Consider the following 17050-nt stretch of genomic DNA (forward strand, 5'->3'; position numbering starts at 1 on the left):
GTTGTATTGCGTGTTGCATGTTGTTGGAAACTGCACCTGGTTGGCGGTAATCTGTTTATAGTCGGTTATATATGAAAGGATTGCGTGGATACATGTGTGAGGCTTTGTATTGAGAATTTTTTCACGGGTTTATCAAAGGTTTCTTCATTACTGACTACTGCAGGAGTGGCAGTGAAAGAATTACCCTTTCGTTCAGTCAGTAACGAATAAAAATTAGGTTTATGGCCAAGACGTGTTTGTTTGACGTTGTATTTATCTTCACGTGCTTATTGATAGCATCATCATTGCTGCGAGAGTGGCAGGGATGGAGAATTTACTTTTTCATATCGCCGTGTTGTCCTCTACACGTGCACTGTGTTGAAATAAGATCTAAACAGAGCAGTGCATGACACCAATGCTCACGAGGCCATCCTCCTGACAAATAATTAGATGATCAGTCTCCTAGATGTCGCGGGTTGGCACGGGATGCTGCCTTCCCCTCCCTTTCTCTCCACGTGTTCAGGGATAAATTCAAGATCGGTGCCAAGGCGTGAGTAATGAAGCGATCGGGGAACACACAGGTCCCGTGAAAACCTCAGGTGGCGCTGCTGAACTCACTAGGTGTAGGGGGAGGCTTGTTTGGCCGCAGGTGTGGAGGTGCCTGTTGATTCGTGAAGCTTGTTGCCCATAGCGAAGTGGGTTACCTACCTCTGCCCTCCACCGCTGTGACGTCATGAGCCGGTGACGTCAGAAGCAAGACGAGGTCTGGAGGGGCGGAGTTGGGTACCTGTGGGGCGGGTTGAGGGGGCGGGGCCAGTCTGAGGAAGGGAGAGGCAAAGGCAGGGCGGCAGGGGAAAGTGTGGGGCACTCGTGTGGCAGTACCTGGGCGGCTTCCACCTATAACGCTGCTGTGTCTTTGGATTTGTCTGTAAACAAGGAACATCCTCGCGCCCTTCGATCTTCGCCTCGAGGCAGGACATTGTAGTGAGTGAAGTACTGCTGAAGGAGAGCTAGACGAAGGTAAATCAACTACGGAACCATAACTGTGAACTACGAGAGAATAGTGTTTTGTCTGTGTGTGTATGTGCCACGAAGCAGGCTTAGTGGATGCCAACTAAAAGGACTTTGTTTGTGAATTGATACGTTCACTGCAGTCTCAGATGCAACAGCTCGTTTCCGCCTTTAATGGATGACCGAGTCGCGAGTTTCTCTGCCGCGCCACACAGCCCGGCGTTGTGTCCAGCCGGCGCGGGTCCAGGATCCAGCACACTGACCTCGCGTAACGAGACGCTGGGAACTTGTTGCGCCAAGGCTAACTGCAGATAACTTTTGCTGTTAATTCCAAAAGCGTGCGTTATGAGAGAAATGCGTGTGTTTTGTTGGCAAAAGGTGAAGTATTCTAGTAATGCTGGAGTGGTAACACTGAATACCGTACATTGATTTCCGCTCTGGCACGAAGAACTTGACGAATTGTTTGGTTTACACAACTGTTCGTTAAGTGGGATAACTGCCCTGTCTTGGAAAAAAAAAATCCAAAGAAGTTGTAGCCGCTCTGCCAACTTGTAGTTTATGTAACGTAGTCTGTGTGGCGTCCTTCCCATACGGTTACCAATGGATGAAGAGCATGCCATGCCACATAGGAACTCGAGGTTGTCTGCGATGCCATGACGTGCAACTCTGACTCAAGTCTTTGAGTTTGTGGCGGGTAAAAACCCGCACCACGGGGCACAGGGACGCAAGTTGACAAGCGAGCATATAAATACTGGTTGAAGGTATTTCCTCCCTCTTACCTGACGCCAGAAATTAGAAAGTTCATGTTGGCATCGTACGGGAAGGTGGAGGGAGGATGCTGGCCGGTTTGCTAGACGCCCTGCACATGGAACTGCACTTCAGGCCACCAGATGTTGATCACACACCTGCGAGTCTCACTATGGAGAGTTTTCGGAATTAATCCGCCAGATCTCGTCGCTACCGCATGTCCCCTAGTGACATGAGCTAAAATATTAATTGTAAATCCCATGTCCATACAGATGCATAAAACATTGATCATTATGATACTTTTGAAATTCTGCATCGGCTTTTGAATATCTTATATTGGTAATTTTGAGAGAAGTTAGTCAAAACGCTTTTTCGTGATTATTTAGTAATGCTGTTATCAATATTTCAAAATATGGCATATTACAGATCAAACATCTATTGATTTGGACAATGAAAAAAAAAAAATAAATAAGACCACTATATAGTATGACATAACATTCTCATTAACTTCGTGATGAATAGATATAGTTATTTTCGTGGGGATTTTAGCATCTCTCAGGAAGCGAGCGACACGGTAAAGTAATCGAACAACAAAACAAACATCTCTCAGGACTACTCTGGCGTAACAGGAGAGGAATACAAGAAGCCACAGGTTTATGGAGTAGTGGCATGGACACTGCAGCAGGAGTTAACTGATTGTCCAACTACGTGCTTGTTAACTTCAACTAAGGCGGGCGAGTCAGATGCTTGTTTTGGTTAGATATACAGCATTACTCTCGCCAGGACACTCGAGTCACCTATTTTTAATCAGAATTACTGTTTCCGTATACTAGAAAGTTGATCTATGTAATTTGGAGCTTTAAGTGGCACAGACATGTCTTCATTTTTACTGTCGTCTGCAGTAATACGCTTCCGATCAGTGGTGTACTTTTGGGATATCTTTAGATGACCAAATAAATCAAAATGCCAATTCACTAGAAAATCAACTTAATACTTTTGTTCATGAATACAGTTCAATTTTTACCTGTGTTACTACTTAGAAGGAATTGTGTAGAAAAGCTCATTGCATCTTATGTCTATAGAAAGACACTGTAGGCATATATGATATTGCTCCTGTGTGTAAGAAGGAAACCTGTCTGACACTCACTAGTTTACCAAACTCCCCATTGCTGGTTTCTTCATAATGATACACCTTACTAACCTTATTTTATGTTAACGGTTGAAAATGTACAACCAGGCGTCAGAACTCGATCTTTCAACATTTTTGAGACGCCTTACCTTTCTGTATGAGTCGCGTGGTTCGTTGACTTGTTATTCGTATGTAGGGTGGGTACACAGACTGTTGGGGAAAGCTTTCATGCTTGCTACAGGCAGACAGTTATTAATATTCTCGGCCAATAAAAGGCTGCGACGACGGTTTTGTATTGCAGGAGAAGGAAGAAAGTTATTTTATTCTGCTGATGTTCTTGTTCTTGTTATTACGGGTGCGAATATCTAGTGATCCTTATGAGTCCTGGGAAAGTCCTGTAAGGGTATCACAGGCATGACAGCTGGCTGGTCTTCTTTAGGAAACTCTGCTGCTGTACCGCGTGCATGATTATAGGCTTCTTGCTTTATAAACAAAGTATCGAAGGAATGAGAATGAACTTGCATTTGGGCGCTCGCGCGCACACATGCTCTCTCTCTCTCTCTCTCTCTCTCTCTCTCTCTCTCTCTCTCTCTCTCTCTCTCTCTCTCTCTCTCTCTCTCTCTCTCTCGTGTTAGGGTAAGTGACGAGGCGAGAAGCATTTGGTTGGCCTCAAGTGAATGATAATGGACTCAAGAGTGTAGCGTGTCCACAGCCTTAACTCGCCTATTCACGTCTTGTAAACCCTCGAGTTCCCGGCCGCAGGACACTTAAGGACAGTGACGCTCGCCTCGTGCCTGTGAATGAACTGCTCAGATTCGGTTCAATGTGCTTGTGGGTCGGAGTGTGTGTGTGTGTGTGTGTGTGTGTGTGTGTGTGTGTGTTTGATCATTTGGATAGTTTAAAATGCGCATTCAATAGTTCATATATTTGTAAAGTACACTTGGGTATTCATGAAGATGACTGTATTCATTCCACAGAAAGGAGAGGGTGAGGAAGGGAGCTTGGAGTCACCTGTCCCCTCGTCGTCATCCCTGTCAGAGGCTCGACCAGAGACTCCCGAGACCACATCAGCTCATTCCAACCCAGAGACCACCACCACCACCACATCTCCCACTCCCGATATGTTCAAGACGCCGCTCAGGCAGGACGAATACCTTAATGGTGAGTGTGGTGCCACGGTTGAGAGGTGTCATTTATTGAGAGTTAAATAACGTAGTCAAGATAGGGCGGTCAATCATCCAATTAAATCCAAGTGCCATGGTGATCAGGATGGTGTTCTTACAAGGTACCAGCCAGCTATCTTGGAGCACAACAGCTGGGGAACATTTTAGGATGATTGTAACTGCAGCAAGTTCAGGTAATAGATTTATGTCATCGTTATATTAGCAAAACTATTCAATGGCAGAGTGGGGTGAGACATTTCGGTGCCTCAGAAGTAAAAACAGCAGCCGTAACCGCACACCACAGCTCTCTGTACCCAATAATAGAATGCTGAAGATTCCGGGGCTCAGGTTGCAGAGGTGTTCAGACAGTATATGAATTTATTGTTTTGAATAGGGGATGGGGATGTATGTCACTGAGAGCCGTCAGACAAGACCCCTTCCATCCAGACAGTTCTTGAGTGCTTCTCATTTCAGTAAAATAAAGTAAAAAACTGAAATTGCCTCTAAAATATGTGTACTTTGTTACTATTTAACAGTATTGCAAAATGTACAATGTTTTCTTTGTGTTGTTATGTTTGTATAATAAGTGATGGTCAGTGGATTTCCCTATCCACACATCATTTTATTAGTTTTTTCAATCTGGAAAACATTTTCAAGAATTTTTTTCATCACATTGTATATTAATTAATGATTTTTTTTTTATTTCAGGACCAGACCAGATCATTCCAACAGACAATATCAAGACTTGGGAGCCCAATGGAGCCACTAAGGTGAAGATCGGAGACCAGGGCCCCTCAGCTCACACTCCAGTCTCTGTGCCCACCCTTCTGAAGAAGGCGGCTGAGAAGTAAGTCTTAAATGTGACAGTAGTTGTTAGAAGTTAAAAGTTTGTCATTGGTTGCAAGTTAAAGCTGTGGCATTACAGTTGGTACACAATACTGCATTTTTATATTTGTGCACTTTTTCCATTTACTAATGTTTTGTGATCCCTCCCAGGTATCCCAACACCAATGCTATGTGTGTCAAGCGAGGGGGTGAGTGGAAGGCCACCACCTACAAAGAGTACTATGAGCAAGTCCGAATCATGGCCAAGGCCTTCATCAGGCTGGGGCTGGAGCCCTACCATGGAGTCTGCATCCTTGGCTTCAACTCTCCAGAATGGTTCATTGGTGACCTTGCTGCCATCTTTGCTGGGTATGTAAAAACTTCTATTGTACTGTATTTTTTATGAAATGGGAAGTACAATGACTTGTTTTAATATCATAACCTTTCATTGAGGTTCATGCTTCCCTTCTTTATTTAACCACTTCATATTTAAGTATGCTTAGTAGTTAAAATCATGTAGCTGAAACTCTTATTATACTGTATCAGTGGGGGTTAATAATGAAAATAATCTGCAATTCATGTCAAGAACCATTAATAGAAAGGGAAGATTTTTGTATGAATTAAAGGGCTCCTGTAGGTAATACTATTCCTACAGTCTGACCAGATATAATTGTAATATGTACTTCTTGTTTCAGTGGATTTGCTGCAGGGATATACACTACAAACTCCCCTGAGGCCTGTGAACACTGTGCTCGTAACTGTGAAGCTCAAATCTGGTTGGTGGAAGATCAGAAGCAACTGGAGAAAGTGCTGAAGATCAAGAGTCGCCTCCCGACCCTGCACACCATCATCCAGTACACTGGCAAACCCACAGTGGAGGGTGTCATCAGCTGGGAAAGTGCCATGGCCTTGGGTAAACAACAGCCCGACACAGAGCTTGAGGCAAGGCTGCGACGCATTGCTGTCAACCAGTGCTGCACACTTATCTACACCTCTGGCACTACTGGGCCCCCCAAGGGTGTGATGCTGAGCCATGACAACATCACCTGGACAGCACATGCTAACTGCATCAATGCAGATTTCCATGCTGGAAAAGAAAATCTGGTTAGTTTTCTACCACTGTCCCATGTTGCTGCACAAATGGCTGACATTTATATCACCATGTATGCTGGAGCCACCTGTTATTTTGCTCAACCAGATGCCTTGAAAGGTAGCTTGGGACAGACCCTGAAGGAGGTGAGACCTACTAGGTTCTTAGGAGTCCCTCGTGTGTGGGAAAAGATACACGAAAAGATGATGGAGGTCGGCCGCAAAACAACTGGAGTAAAGAAGTCCATTGCCACCTGGGCCAAGTCTGTTGGCTTAGAAGCAAATTTTCGCAAGCAGAGGCAAGACTTCTCAAAACCATTTGGATATTCCATTGCCAATGCTGTTGTTTTCAAGAAAATCAAGGGTGTTCTTGGTCTTGACCGATGCGAACTGTTCCTCTCGGGTGCAGCGCCCATTGCCCCAGATATAGTTCAATACTTCCATAGCCTCGACATTCCTCTCACAGAAATTTATGGAATGTCGGAGTCCACAGGGCCACATACAATTGGCCTGGAGAAAGCTTTCAAAATTGGAAGTGTTGGACGCACTGTGCCAGGCTGCTATACAAAGCTAGACAAGCCAGACATGGAAGGAAATGGTGAAGTATGCATGGGTGGCAGGCATGTATCCATGGGCTACTTGAGGATGGAGGAGAAGACTCATGAGGCCATTGATGACGAAGGTTGGCTTCACTCTGGGGATATTGGCAGACTGGACAGTGATGGGTTCCTGTTCATCACTGGCCGCATCAAGGAGCTCATCATCACCGCTGGAGGGGAGAACATTGCCCCAGTGCTGCTGGAGGACAACCTGAAAGCTGAGCTGCCATGCCTCAGTAACAGCATGCTCATTGGGGACAAGAGGAAATTCCTGTCAGTCCTGCTAACTATTAAGGTATTTATTATTTTTGTTTAATAAATAATTTTTAACATTCACTTAAGTAGTATCCTCAAAATCTGTAAGTTGTTCTTAATTAGTAGATGTTTTATGTCATATATTTCTTTCAGTGTAATATAAATCTTGATCTAGTTAAACCTTTTAATTTTTGCAGATATTTTAGGTTGTGGTGCTGATCATTTAATATACTCCTGATTAATTCTCAGACCAACATGAACCTGGACACTGGTGAGCCCATGGACAGCCTGACCCCGGCCTGCATTGACTGGTGCCGCAGTGTTGGGTCATCAGCGAAGACCCTGCAGGACATCCTTGTGGGACCTGATGCCAATGTTATGAGAGCCATCCAGGAAGGCATTGATAGGGCAAACAAGCTGGCTCCCTCCAATGCTCAAAAAATACAGAAGTGGACAATTCTTCCAAGAGATTTCTCTGTCCCTGGTGGAGAGTTGGGTAAGCATTCATTGTTTGATATCTGACTTTATTTTTCATTGGCATAGGGGTTTTGATGTGATATCTATTTATTCTTAGGGAATGCGTGTTGTGATAGTGTGTGTGGATATAATGGTATGATTATTTTTCACAAAGGCAATGAATTAGAAAGCAAGTTGAAGATAAGAGTTATCCCTTTTGCATTGTTGAAGTATATAATTATAAGAACATACTTAGTTTTAATGTTTAAGAAAAAAAAGTATATATATATATATATATATATATATATATATATATATATATATATATAGCAGTCTTAAAATTAGAAAATCATTGAGTTTGAATATCAGCCTCATGATAAACCGTTCATATTTTTGCAGGCCCCACCATGAAGCTGAAGAGGCCCGTTGTTGTCCAGAAATACTGTGAGACCATAGAGAGGTTCTATGAAGGGTGAACAGGATCCCTCCTCCTGGGGTCTGTGTTCTGCAGTGCAAGCTGATGGCTCACACTCATGAAGAGTTGGGTTGAGTCTATGATCAAAACCTTAAAAATATTTGTTCTACATATTGGTTTGTACTGTATAAATGTGCATATTGTACACTACACAAAAAAGGCATTAGTGTTGGAAGCATGTTTTGGATGCATTTAAAGTATATATTAATTTATACACTAAGGGTCTTGCCATGTGCCATTTCAGTATGTGCCTTTATAAGTATATATTGTGATGTATTGGAGTGGCGTTGTATATACTACTGTGAGGCGTCTTTGAGGGCTGTGTGTCGTGTGTTACTTTCTGTTCTCCACAATACAACGTGCAATGCAAATCCCTGTCAGTGTTTTGTGAATGTTTAGGTATTCGCCAGAGTCATTGATAAGGGAATTCTTTTACTTTTAAGTTAGGAAGTTTTGGAGTTAATTCTTGTCTTCTTGTGGTCTTGTTTTCAGATGTATATTTTTTAAGAGCATGTAACTTGTTCTTGCCATACCTCAGTCTGACCAGTTTGAGATCTATCTCAACTATGTAAATATTGCATTTTTGTTAGATACTTCTTGGTGGACCAGTAGCTACATAGCCTAATGTAAAGAATGTATGTATTAGTGTCGGAAATCTTGCCGTGAAGGGTGTGAATGAAGCAGAAAAATTCTGTACTTAGTTGATTATATGAAGCACTCTTGTGTGCTGTCTATTATTCTCAGTGTGGGGAGTGGGTGCTGTACTAAAGGAAGCAAATTGGTTTGTTGAATACTGCACATATACCAGTCAGATGGTGATTGTACCTAACTATCATGTATATATGGGAAACTATGTTATTTAAATAAAGAAATGAGAAGAAATGCACGTTTTTCTTTGATTCTTTGATTATATTATCCATTGCATTAATGTTCTTTATGGCTCATTGAAATTAGGTTTTTTTTTTTTATTATGAAGCTGAAATTAATGTTGACCTCTTCAGATCGATTATTTTGGTGAAATACTTTTAAGGAACCAATAGAGAGAGAAGGCAATCTGAGCATGTGCAGTAGGAACATTTTTCATCATATTGACAAACAGTTCAACTATTCCTGACTGGGAAATGAAACCTAAGGTGTCTGGAGAGGAAGAGCACGGTGGGTAACTCTATGTAGAGACCAAGAAAGCTTAAGAGAGCTTGCTTGGTAGAGACTAACATTAGACCTGCTGTCTAAATGATCCAGCATTACAAATACATCCTGAACGTCAATTATACACACGTTTCATGGTGTTCTTAAAAGTATTTTTAGTTATGGTAATAGTAAAGGTACATCAGTTTTTTTTTTTCCTTTTCCTTACCTAAATATCCTGTGTACAATTGTATAGAAAATTATCCGTACTCTTATGGACGCTTAACTTCACAGTTTAGAGTGATTCTAGCAGTTTCGATATAATTGACAAGCCTGGCTGTCTGAAACGTCACGAAGGGTGTGTTGTGTATCATATGATTCGTGGATCAGAAATATCAGATACTAATTCGATGTCTGCTAATCTCCGGCATTTCATAGTCATACTGTATGGAGACCTCGTAGGAAACCCATGGTGATATTGTTACTCTGCATCTTGAGGGAATCAAATGCAGAAATTTGGAGACGCTTATAGATGTATCGAAGCCTGTAATTCAGGGTTACTAATGTATCCCTCTCTCAAACAATATTATTTCCTGTTTCTTCGCCTTCAAGGATATTTTACTGTATGACTGTACATAACTTCATTAAACGGCATTCTATAAATGGGTCTCTCGAAATCTTATAACTGGCTAGCTGTAGGAAACTTATCACATTGCAGTGCACAATCACTTGTCCTGAAGCACATTGTTCAACTATAGAGTAAAATGAAAGAAATAGATATGACAGTAATTTTATCAGCTCTGAGATTATGATATTTAATTTCATATATTAAGGGAGAAATGTAAATTATGTAATGCAGATAAAGGGAAACCAATGTATATAGTTGAGATTCAGCAAACGATCTCGCCTGGCGGGACTGTAGCGCGTTAAATAGTGGCTGTAGTGTGTGTGTGTGTGCGATGTGCGGGCCGTGAATTTTACCTATTTTTTAGTGAATTACAGCGAAAACAGTGTCTGGGTTGTGGGAGATATGTGTTCATCATTCCAGGACACGAGGATTTCCAGGGCTCGTCGAGAAAGGTACAGTGACTAGTTCAGTGTTTAACAGTGGGTAGCTTAATAAGACATCAGGACCACCCGCCATTACCACCCCGCATGCCAGGGGTGGTAATGGCCCTTCTTCTATCGTTTTTTCCTTGATGTCAGAGCGTCTTATGTTGGTAAAGTGTTTGGGATGCAATGACCGCAACACGTGAAGGTCAGCTTGTAAAGCTGGGAAGATTTCAACTGACAGGATTTTATTTGCCGAGAAGTTTATCACTGATATCTACGAAGCTGATTTGCTCATTTTATGTTCCGCGCGCGCATATGTGTGTTGTGTATGTTTATATATATATATATATATATATATATATATATATATATATATATATATATATATATATATATATATATATATATATATATATATATATATATATATAATATTCCAGTAGTGAAGCATGTTGAGAGCCCGATTTTTTAAAAATACCATTGGCACTGGGCTGAACGAGTTGGTAATGGTCGCAGCTAGATACTCCAAACAAGTGGGCAACTATTGATGCCTCGTTTTCAATTTCTCCGATTTTTTTTTTCTTTCGTATATATATAGATTACGGGAATCCGGTCGTTATGGCGTGTTATCCTGGGGTGTTTGCGGAAGTTTATAGGGTGCTGAGAGAGAAGTGTGCAAGTTGTTCTGCATTAGGGTTGATGATGATGATGATGACGAGGAGGAGGAGGAGGAGGATGACAAGTCAGCTTGCGCTGTATTTTTACGACACTTCTAAACGTCCTGCTGCCTGCGTCATGTAAATGTTTCCAGAAAAATCTCTCACATTAGCACCACTTCATGATTCAGAATTACGTAATATGTACACCCATATCCCTTGAACACACGGTGCAGCACGCAGGGTCAAGCTTACCCTAACAGACTGGGAACCCCTCGGTCAAGGTCATCGGGTGGTTTGGGCTGAAAGGGTCTGGCAACATTAGCAAGCTGGCATTTGATGTCTATGATGTCTTCGTTTTGGTTATGAAAGATGTTCATCTTTTCTATTGTTTGTTTGTTTATTTATTTACTTATTTATTTATTTATTAATTCATTTATAATTTTTGAATGTTTCACTTCAAATATTTCCCTTTTGAAGGAGAAATAATCTAATAATTCTTGGTGCACAGTTTTCAAAATTCTTCTCGCACCATGAAATAGAACTAGAATTGCTCCGTACTGTGATACCTAAACCTGCAAAACTTTAAAAACTTCGTGTATTGATTGAGACTTTAAAAAAACCTTGGTATTTTAAGATTTTTTTTTTTTTTTTTTGGTAAATATGAACATCCCAAGCAGTCATAACAACGTCTTTGTTTATGGTGCATGTAAAAATAAAATAAATAAATAAAGAAAGAAATGAATAGATAAATAAAGTCTCTTGAAATCTTGCCCATGTATCCTTTCTGCAGGCAAAGATGTGATAGCCTCTTTTTTTTATTTTATTTTTATTTTATTTATTTATTTATTTTATTTTATTTTTTTTATGTAGGAAGGACACTGGCCAAGGGCAACAAAAATCCAATAAAAAATATGCCCACTGAAATGCCAGTCCCATAAAAGGGTCAAAGCAATGGTCAAAAATTGATGAATAAGTGTCTTGAAGCCTCCATCTTGAAGGAATTCAAGTCATAGGAAGGTGGAAATACAGAAGCAGGCAGGGAGTTCCAGAGTTTACCAGAGAAAGGGATGAATAATTGAGAGTAATGGTTAACTCTTGTGTTAGAGAGGTGGACAGAATAGGGGTGAGAGAAAGAAGAAAGTCTTGTGCAGCGAGGCCGCGGGAGGAGGGGAGGCATGCATGCCTTGCTACTGAACTTTATCCTCGATGATGTGTATTTTGATCATAAGTGTTATGAGAACTGAGACCATAGTTATAAACATTTCATTGTCCTGTTTTTTTTTAATTTAAGTAACTGCAGTAGGATTTTTATGTGGGCTTTCAAGAATATCACTGCGATTCTTGTGGTAATTAAAAAAAAAAAAAAACAACAACATTGAGAAAAATACTCACGGCAATACCACTATTGATCTCTTTGGCCAATCATAGTTATGATAAGAGAGGAAAGGGTGTAAGACATCAGGTCTGAGATGATGGAGGAGCGAAGTGCGGCGCTTGATTCACACCAGTGTATAAAGTAAATGTGTTCAGGATGGCGGCAAACGCGTGTATTCAAATCATTGTATGCAGTAGTATTCCATTTTCCGAATCCATATATTAGATTAATCAAATTCATTTCTTATTATATATATTATCGTTAATTAAGACTTCCTATTGTCAGTGCGGAATTACAACTAGATCAAATTGCATAATGAGAATTATCAGAGATACCCATCAACGGCTGGTTTTCTTTCCTCGAACCTTACAAAGAAAATGGAAGTTTGCTACGTAGACATTATCTATTTATTTATTAATTTATTTTGTTTTATCTATCTGTTAATCTATTTTAGGGTGTTGTAAGAGAAAATTGTATTAATGTACTACTTTCATTCGCAATCCACTGCCAAGACTGTACTACTCTATTCGGAGCAAGTCTGGTAGTATTTCTCTTGTCTGTTCACGATGTACATGTATGTGTTACAGAGTCTGTGTAATCAGATATTTCACGTGATTCGTAGTGATTTCGTAGAAAGGAAAATCAATAAAAATATTTCCTATATCAGTTTTTTCTACAGGTAAAGATTAAATTTGGTTTGGTGTGCTTAGGTTGCTGTAAATTCATTTGATCTAATCAACCATGTATCCTTGAAAATAAATAATACAAAAATACACCAATGAACTTCCTAGTTGTAATAGGCCTATAAGTTTTATGTAGTAAGAACTGATTACACATTGATCTGGCATGGGTGGCTGGTATGCATGTAGTACGTGCAGTAACCTAACCAAAGCCAACCTAACCTAACATTTTTTAATAATGGAAATAATATCGGAAATAAGATTATTGAAACATTTTTGAACGAAATCACGCGGGATAGCTATCGTGAAATCTCTGATAACAGATTCCCTGTAACATATATACAATGAATGAATTAAATGTGGTGTTGCATGGAACTCCAGAAACTGTTGCTGCGTGCTTGGTTAGGAAGCTTCGTCTAAGGCCCGGTTAACACTAATCTGTTTTTACGGATTCCGTCTCGCTTGAACTGCTGATACCTGCTGCTGCTGAGTTACCTGATACTTAGTTCTTTTTATTCTATTTGAAATTCAGAAAGATGGCTGGATAGGTTAGAGCGGTCATGTAATTTCAACTAATGATAGATACGATGAAATATGCCGCAGTCATGTCAGTTTTAAGAGATACATAGACTTAATAATATGTTGACAGTGGGTGACACGTTTCTTCAAAGCTTGACTGACTTTGATCGGATCCTCCATTTTAATAGATAGATAAATAGATAGGTAGGTAGGTAGGGAGATATGTTGGTTGGTTAGTTTGTTGATAGATAAGTAGGAAGATAGATTGTTCGGTTGATAGATAGGTAAGTAGATAAATAGATAAATAGATACATACATAGATACCTGATTAGCTGTACTGACTGGGTCTTCCCGTTGCACGGAATAGAGCAGCAGATGGACAGATACTGCACTGAAGTATAGAAGAACAGAGAGGAGTATTGAACAGACACTAAATTAAAACATGCCATTGGAAGAACTTTCATCCGGTCATGCCAGATGGGTGGCTGGAGGCAATGAAAAGAGATGGTGCTTGGAAAACTCTTAATTGATTTCCTGAAGATGGTAGAAGTGTATTTTTAAGAATTGTAAAAAGGAGGAAGTGGTGTTTAAAAGGTGATGAGAGGGAGAAACTTAGTGAAACATGTTTAGTGTGAGGGAGAAAAAGCTCATTAATTTCCTTATAACGGGTGAAATGTATTTGTAAAAAAATATCAAAGGAAGAAACAGACGTTTAATAGGTGATAATAATGCGAAACTCGATGAAATGTTAAAAATTCATGCTCGATGAGAGAGAGAGAGAGAGAGAGAGAGAGAGAGAGAGAGAGAGAGAGAGAGAGAGAGAGAGAGAGAGAGAGAGAGAGAGAACATATGATTTTACAACGGCATAAATATATTTGTAAGAATAATCAAAGAAAGAAGTAGATATGGCGAGACTTAGTGAGATGTTTGAAATTTATGTTCGGTACGGGAAAGAAAAAGAAGAAGAAGAAGAAGAAGAAGAAAAACAGTTATTTCCTTAGCTCGGTGGAAATGTATGTCAATAGAATTTTCCTTTTAAATAGACGCTTAAGAAATGATGAGAAACTTAATAAGATATCCCAAGTTTCAGTTACGGTTCGGTATAGGGATGAAAAGTTAAATAATTTCCTCTGGACGGTAGAAATTTCTTATTTTATTATAATTTCATTATAATTGTGAAAAAAAAAGTGTAAGAAGTGATGCAGGGAGAGAAAGAGACACAATAAAATGTTCAAAATTTATTATTCGTTATCGGAGGAGTAAGGAGTCCATCTGAGGAAGGGCTGCTTATTCGAACACGATGCCCTGCGCCTCCTGCTGCTTGGCGATGATGATCTGCTCCTTGGCGTGTTGGGGCACCGGCGGCAGCAGCGGGGAGTTGGCCTTGAAACCTCCCTCGTCAGCAGTGTAGGTCACCTCAGCTATGGTGCCGTTGGGGAGAGGGAACCTAGGGAGAGATACGAAGGAATATACAGAGGAAGATTAGAAAGAAATATACAAATGAAGATCACAAATGAATATACAAAGCAAGGCCACAAAGAAATATACAAAAGGAAGGCCAGAAAGGAATACACAAATGAAGACCACAAAGGAATATACACATTAAGACCAGAAAGGATTATACAAAGGAAGACCAGAAAGGGATATACAAAATAAGACCACAGAGGAATATGCAAAGGAAGACAAAATAATATGCAAAGGAATATACAAAGGAAAATACAAAGAAGTATACGAAGGAAGACCAAATACATAGGCACTGTGCGGTTTCAGAAAGTAAATAAAGATGAATAAAAATGAATAATAAGTAATGAAAAAAAAATAATACATAGCTAAATTATAAATGATGATCCGTCACACCTTTCTTGTGGGACTGGCACCTAACTGGCCTTTTTTTTTCTCGCTTTTTTGTTGCCCTTGGCCAGTGCTCCTCTTACATAAAAAAAGTATATAAATAGAAATAAAAAGGTAGATGAAATAAAATAACGAATAAGATCAAATAAAGTAACACGAAAAACTAATAACATAAAAAAAAAAGAGAGAAACAGTACGAGACAGTCCCATTGATCACACTTTCAGTTCTTAGTCTTTGCCGAATTCTTCATATAAAGACAGCCATTAAACCAGTACACATAGTTATATTACTCTATTCTAGCCATCGACTTGAAATTCACCTGCCTTCGTGCCGTCACTATTAGAAAGAGAGAGAGAGAGAGAGAGAGAGAGAGAGAGAGAGAGAGAGAGAGAGAGAGAGAGAGAGAGAGAGAGAGAGAGAGAGAGAGAGAGAGAGAGAGAGAGAGAGAGATGAACTATAGAATAAGACCACAGCAATAAGGGCACATGGCAGTAGGTAGGATTAAGAGGGTCCGCTATCTCTCTCATATACTTAGAAACCTGCCTAACCCAGAGAGAGAGAGAGAGAGAGAGAGAGAGAGAGGAGAAAGTTATGGGATTATCTCCTAACCTGTACATTCCCTTGACGCGGTTCTGGCCCTGCTCCCCCGGCTCGCCAGACACCTCCACCACGATGCCATTCTCAGACTGGTAACCGTAATTGAAGTTGCCGTCGCCTCTGACTTCGTGGTGCTCCTCCAGAATGGCGGTAGGCCTCTCTACCTCCTGGAACCCTTGGAGCTGTGGCGACTGAGGGGCAGAGGTGGCAAGGGCGGCCAGACAGAGAAGGAGAACCTGAAGGAGAAGGAGCATGAGGAGCTTGGAGGAGGAGGAGGAGTGGCTGTTAAGGACTAGGAGGGTGAAGAAAGGAAGAGGAGGAGGAGGAGAAGGAGGAGGAGGAGGAGTGCCTGTTAAGAAAGGAGTAGGAGAGTGAAGAAAGGAGGACGACGAGGAGGAGGAGGAGGAGGAGAAAGAGTGGCTGTTAAGAAAGGAGTAGGAGAGTGAAGAAAGGAGAACAAGGAGTGAAGAAAGAGAGGAAGATGAAAAGTAAGAGAAGACTTTTAAGAAAGGAGAAGGAGAGGCAGGAACAGCACCAGCATGAGGATGAGGAGGAGGACACGTCTCCTATCTCAAAGCCATCTACCATTCAATGTTTTTTTTTTTATTTAATCCTTTTTCATGTTTATTACACCTGGTCAGCAAGAGCCAGAGATATATTACTCTATTTTATATCTACTCTTTCCCCTCCCTCCCTCCCATCCTTCCTCCCTCCTACCACTGCTCCACTTTTCAAAACATTAACGATAGAACAATAGAAATCTCACTGCCACCTTTATTTTAAGCTAACCCTTTCATTGCTATTTGGCTTATCTTTCCTTAATTACTGACAACTCTGAGACATGTAATCCTTTTTTTATCCCCTTCATTCTTGTGGATGCTTCTAGTGCTGTCGATTGCATCTTATCACAGTCAAACGGTTAACAATATCCTAGTATATATATGCCATCTAGTAAATCTGAAGCATGGAACTCACAGTCTTCATGATGTTACGTTGTGTCTGAGTCGTGGAGAGATGCTGTGGTGCTGTGGTGATGCTGGTGCTTGGAGTGTTCTGTCCTTCCCGCCATGCAAACTGCTTATATATGCTTGCAAAGGCGAAGAATTGATTGCGACCGAAGGGAGGGGAGCGGGTAGGTGAGAGGGGCAGGAAAGGGAGAGGTGAGTGAGGGACGAAGGAAAGGACTGGGTGAGTGAGAGGGAAGGGAAGAGGTAAGGGAGGGGGACGGGCAAGACTGGGTGGTTGAGAGGGAAGGGAGAGAGTGAGTGAATGAGGGTCAGGAAAGGGAGGACATGAGGGAAAGGTAGATGGCTGGTGAAACATTGATAATAGAGTAGTGTTGCGGTGGTGGTGGTGGTGGTGGTGGTCGGGACGGTAAAAATTGGAGGTTTTATTTACAGACCCAAAACGATTTGTGAATGTAACAAATGCATAAGTGTACGTAGATAAATGTACTTGA

General features: G+C 40.8%; 2 protein-coding genes across 9 annotated transcripts in view; one reads left to right on the forward strand and one right to left on the reverse strand.

Annotated features, from left to right (window-relative positions):
• Window positions 1-8610, forward strand: part of LOC135105571 (long-chain-fatty-acid--CoA ligase ACSBG2-like) — an 82562-nt gene extending 73952 nt beyond the window's left edge. For all 8 annotated transcript variants that reach the window (XM_064013814.1, XM_064013813.1, XM_064013816.1 and 5 more), the window contains 6 exons: window positions 3844-4027; window positions 4738-4876; window positions 5026-5223; window positions 5550-6837; window positions 7047-7293; window positions 7653-8610. In XM_064013814.1, the coding sequence (XP_063869884.1) occupies window positions 3844-4027; window positions 4738-4876; window positions 5026-5223; window positions 5550-6837; window positions 7047-7293; window positions 7653-7729 (2133 nt within the window). In that variant the 3' untranslated portion in view covers window positions 7730-8610. The remainder of the gene's footprint in view (window positions 1-3843; window positions 4028-4737; window positions 4877-5025; window positions 5224-5549; window positions 6838-7046; window positions 7294-7652) is intronic.
• Window positions 8611-14361: 5751 nt separating this feature from the next.
• Window positions 14362-17048, reverse strand: LOC135105573 (uncharacterized). The gene is made up of 3 exons (XM_064013819.1): window positions 16567-17048; window positions 15604-15827; window positions 14362-14589 (listed from the first exon to the last, which is right to left on the reverse strand). Exons 1-3 carry the CDS (start codon window positions 16912-16914, stop codon window positions 14430-14432), a joined length of 732 nt encoding a protein of 243 aa, XP_063869889.1. The 5' UTR covers window positions 16915-17048; the 3' UTR covers window positions 14362-14429.
• Between the last annotated feature and the right edge of the window lie 2 nt (window positions 17049-17050).

The sequence above is a fragment of the Scylla paramamosain genome, chromosome 12 (genome assembly GCF_035594125.1).
Source record: "Scylla paramamosain isolate STU-SP2022 chromosome 12, ASM3559412v1, whole genome shotgun sequence".
In the NCBI taxonomy this organism is placed as follows: Eukaryota; Metazoa; Arthropoda; class Malacostraca; order Decapoda; family Portunidae; genus Scylla; species Scylla paramamosain.

Bases quoted from the DNA above. Each gene is read 5' to 3' on its own strand.
- LOC135105573 (XM_064013819.1), bottom strand. From the start codon at position 16,914: ATGTTTCACCAGCCATCTACCTTTCCCTCATGTCCTCCCTTTCCTGAC. The intron at 15,828-16,566 runs GTGAGTTCCATG...CTTCTCCTTCAG, and splicing joins AACGTAACATCATGAAGACT to GTTCTCCTTCTCTGTCTGGC. The intron at 14,590-15,603 runs GTTAGGAGATAA...ATCTCTCCCTAG, and splicing joins CGCGTCAAGGGAATGTACAG to GTTCCCTCTCCCCAACGGCA.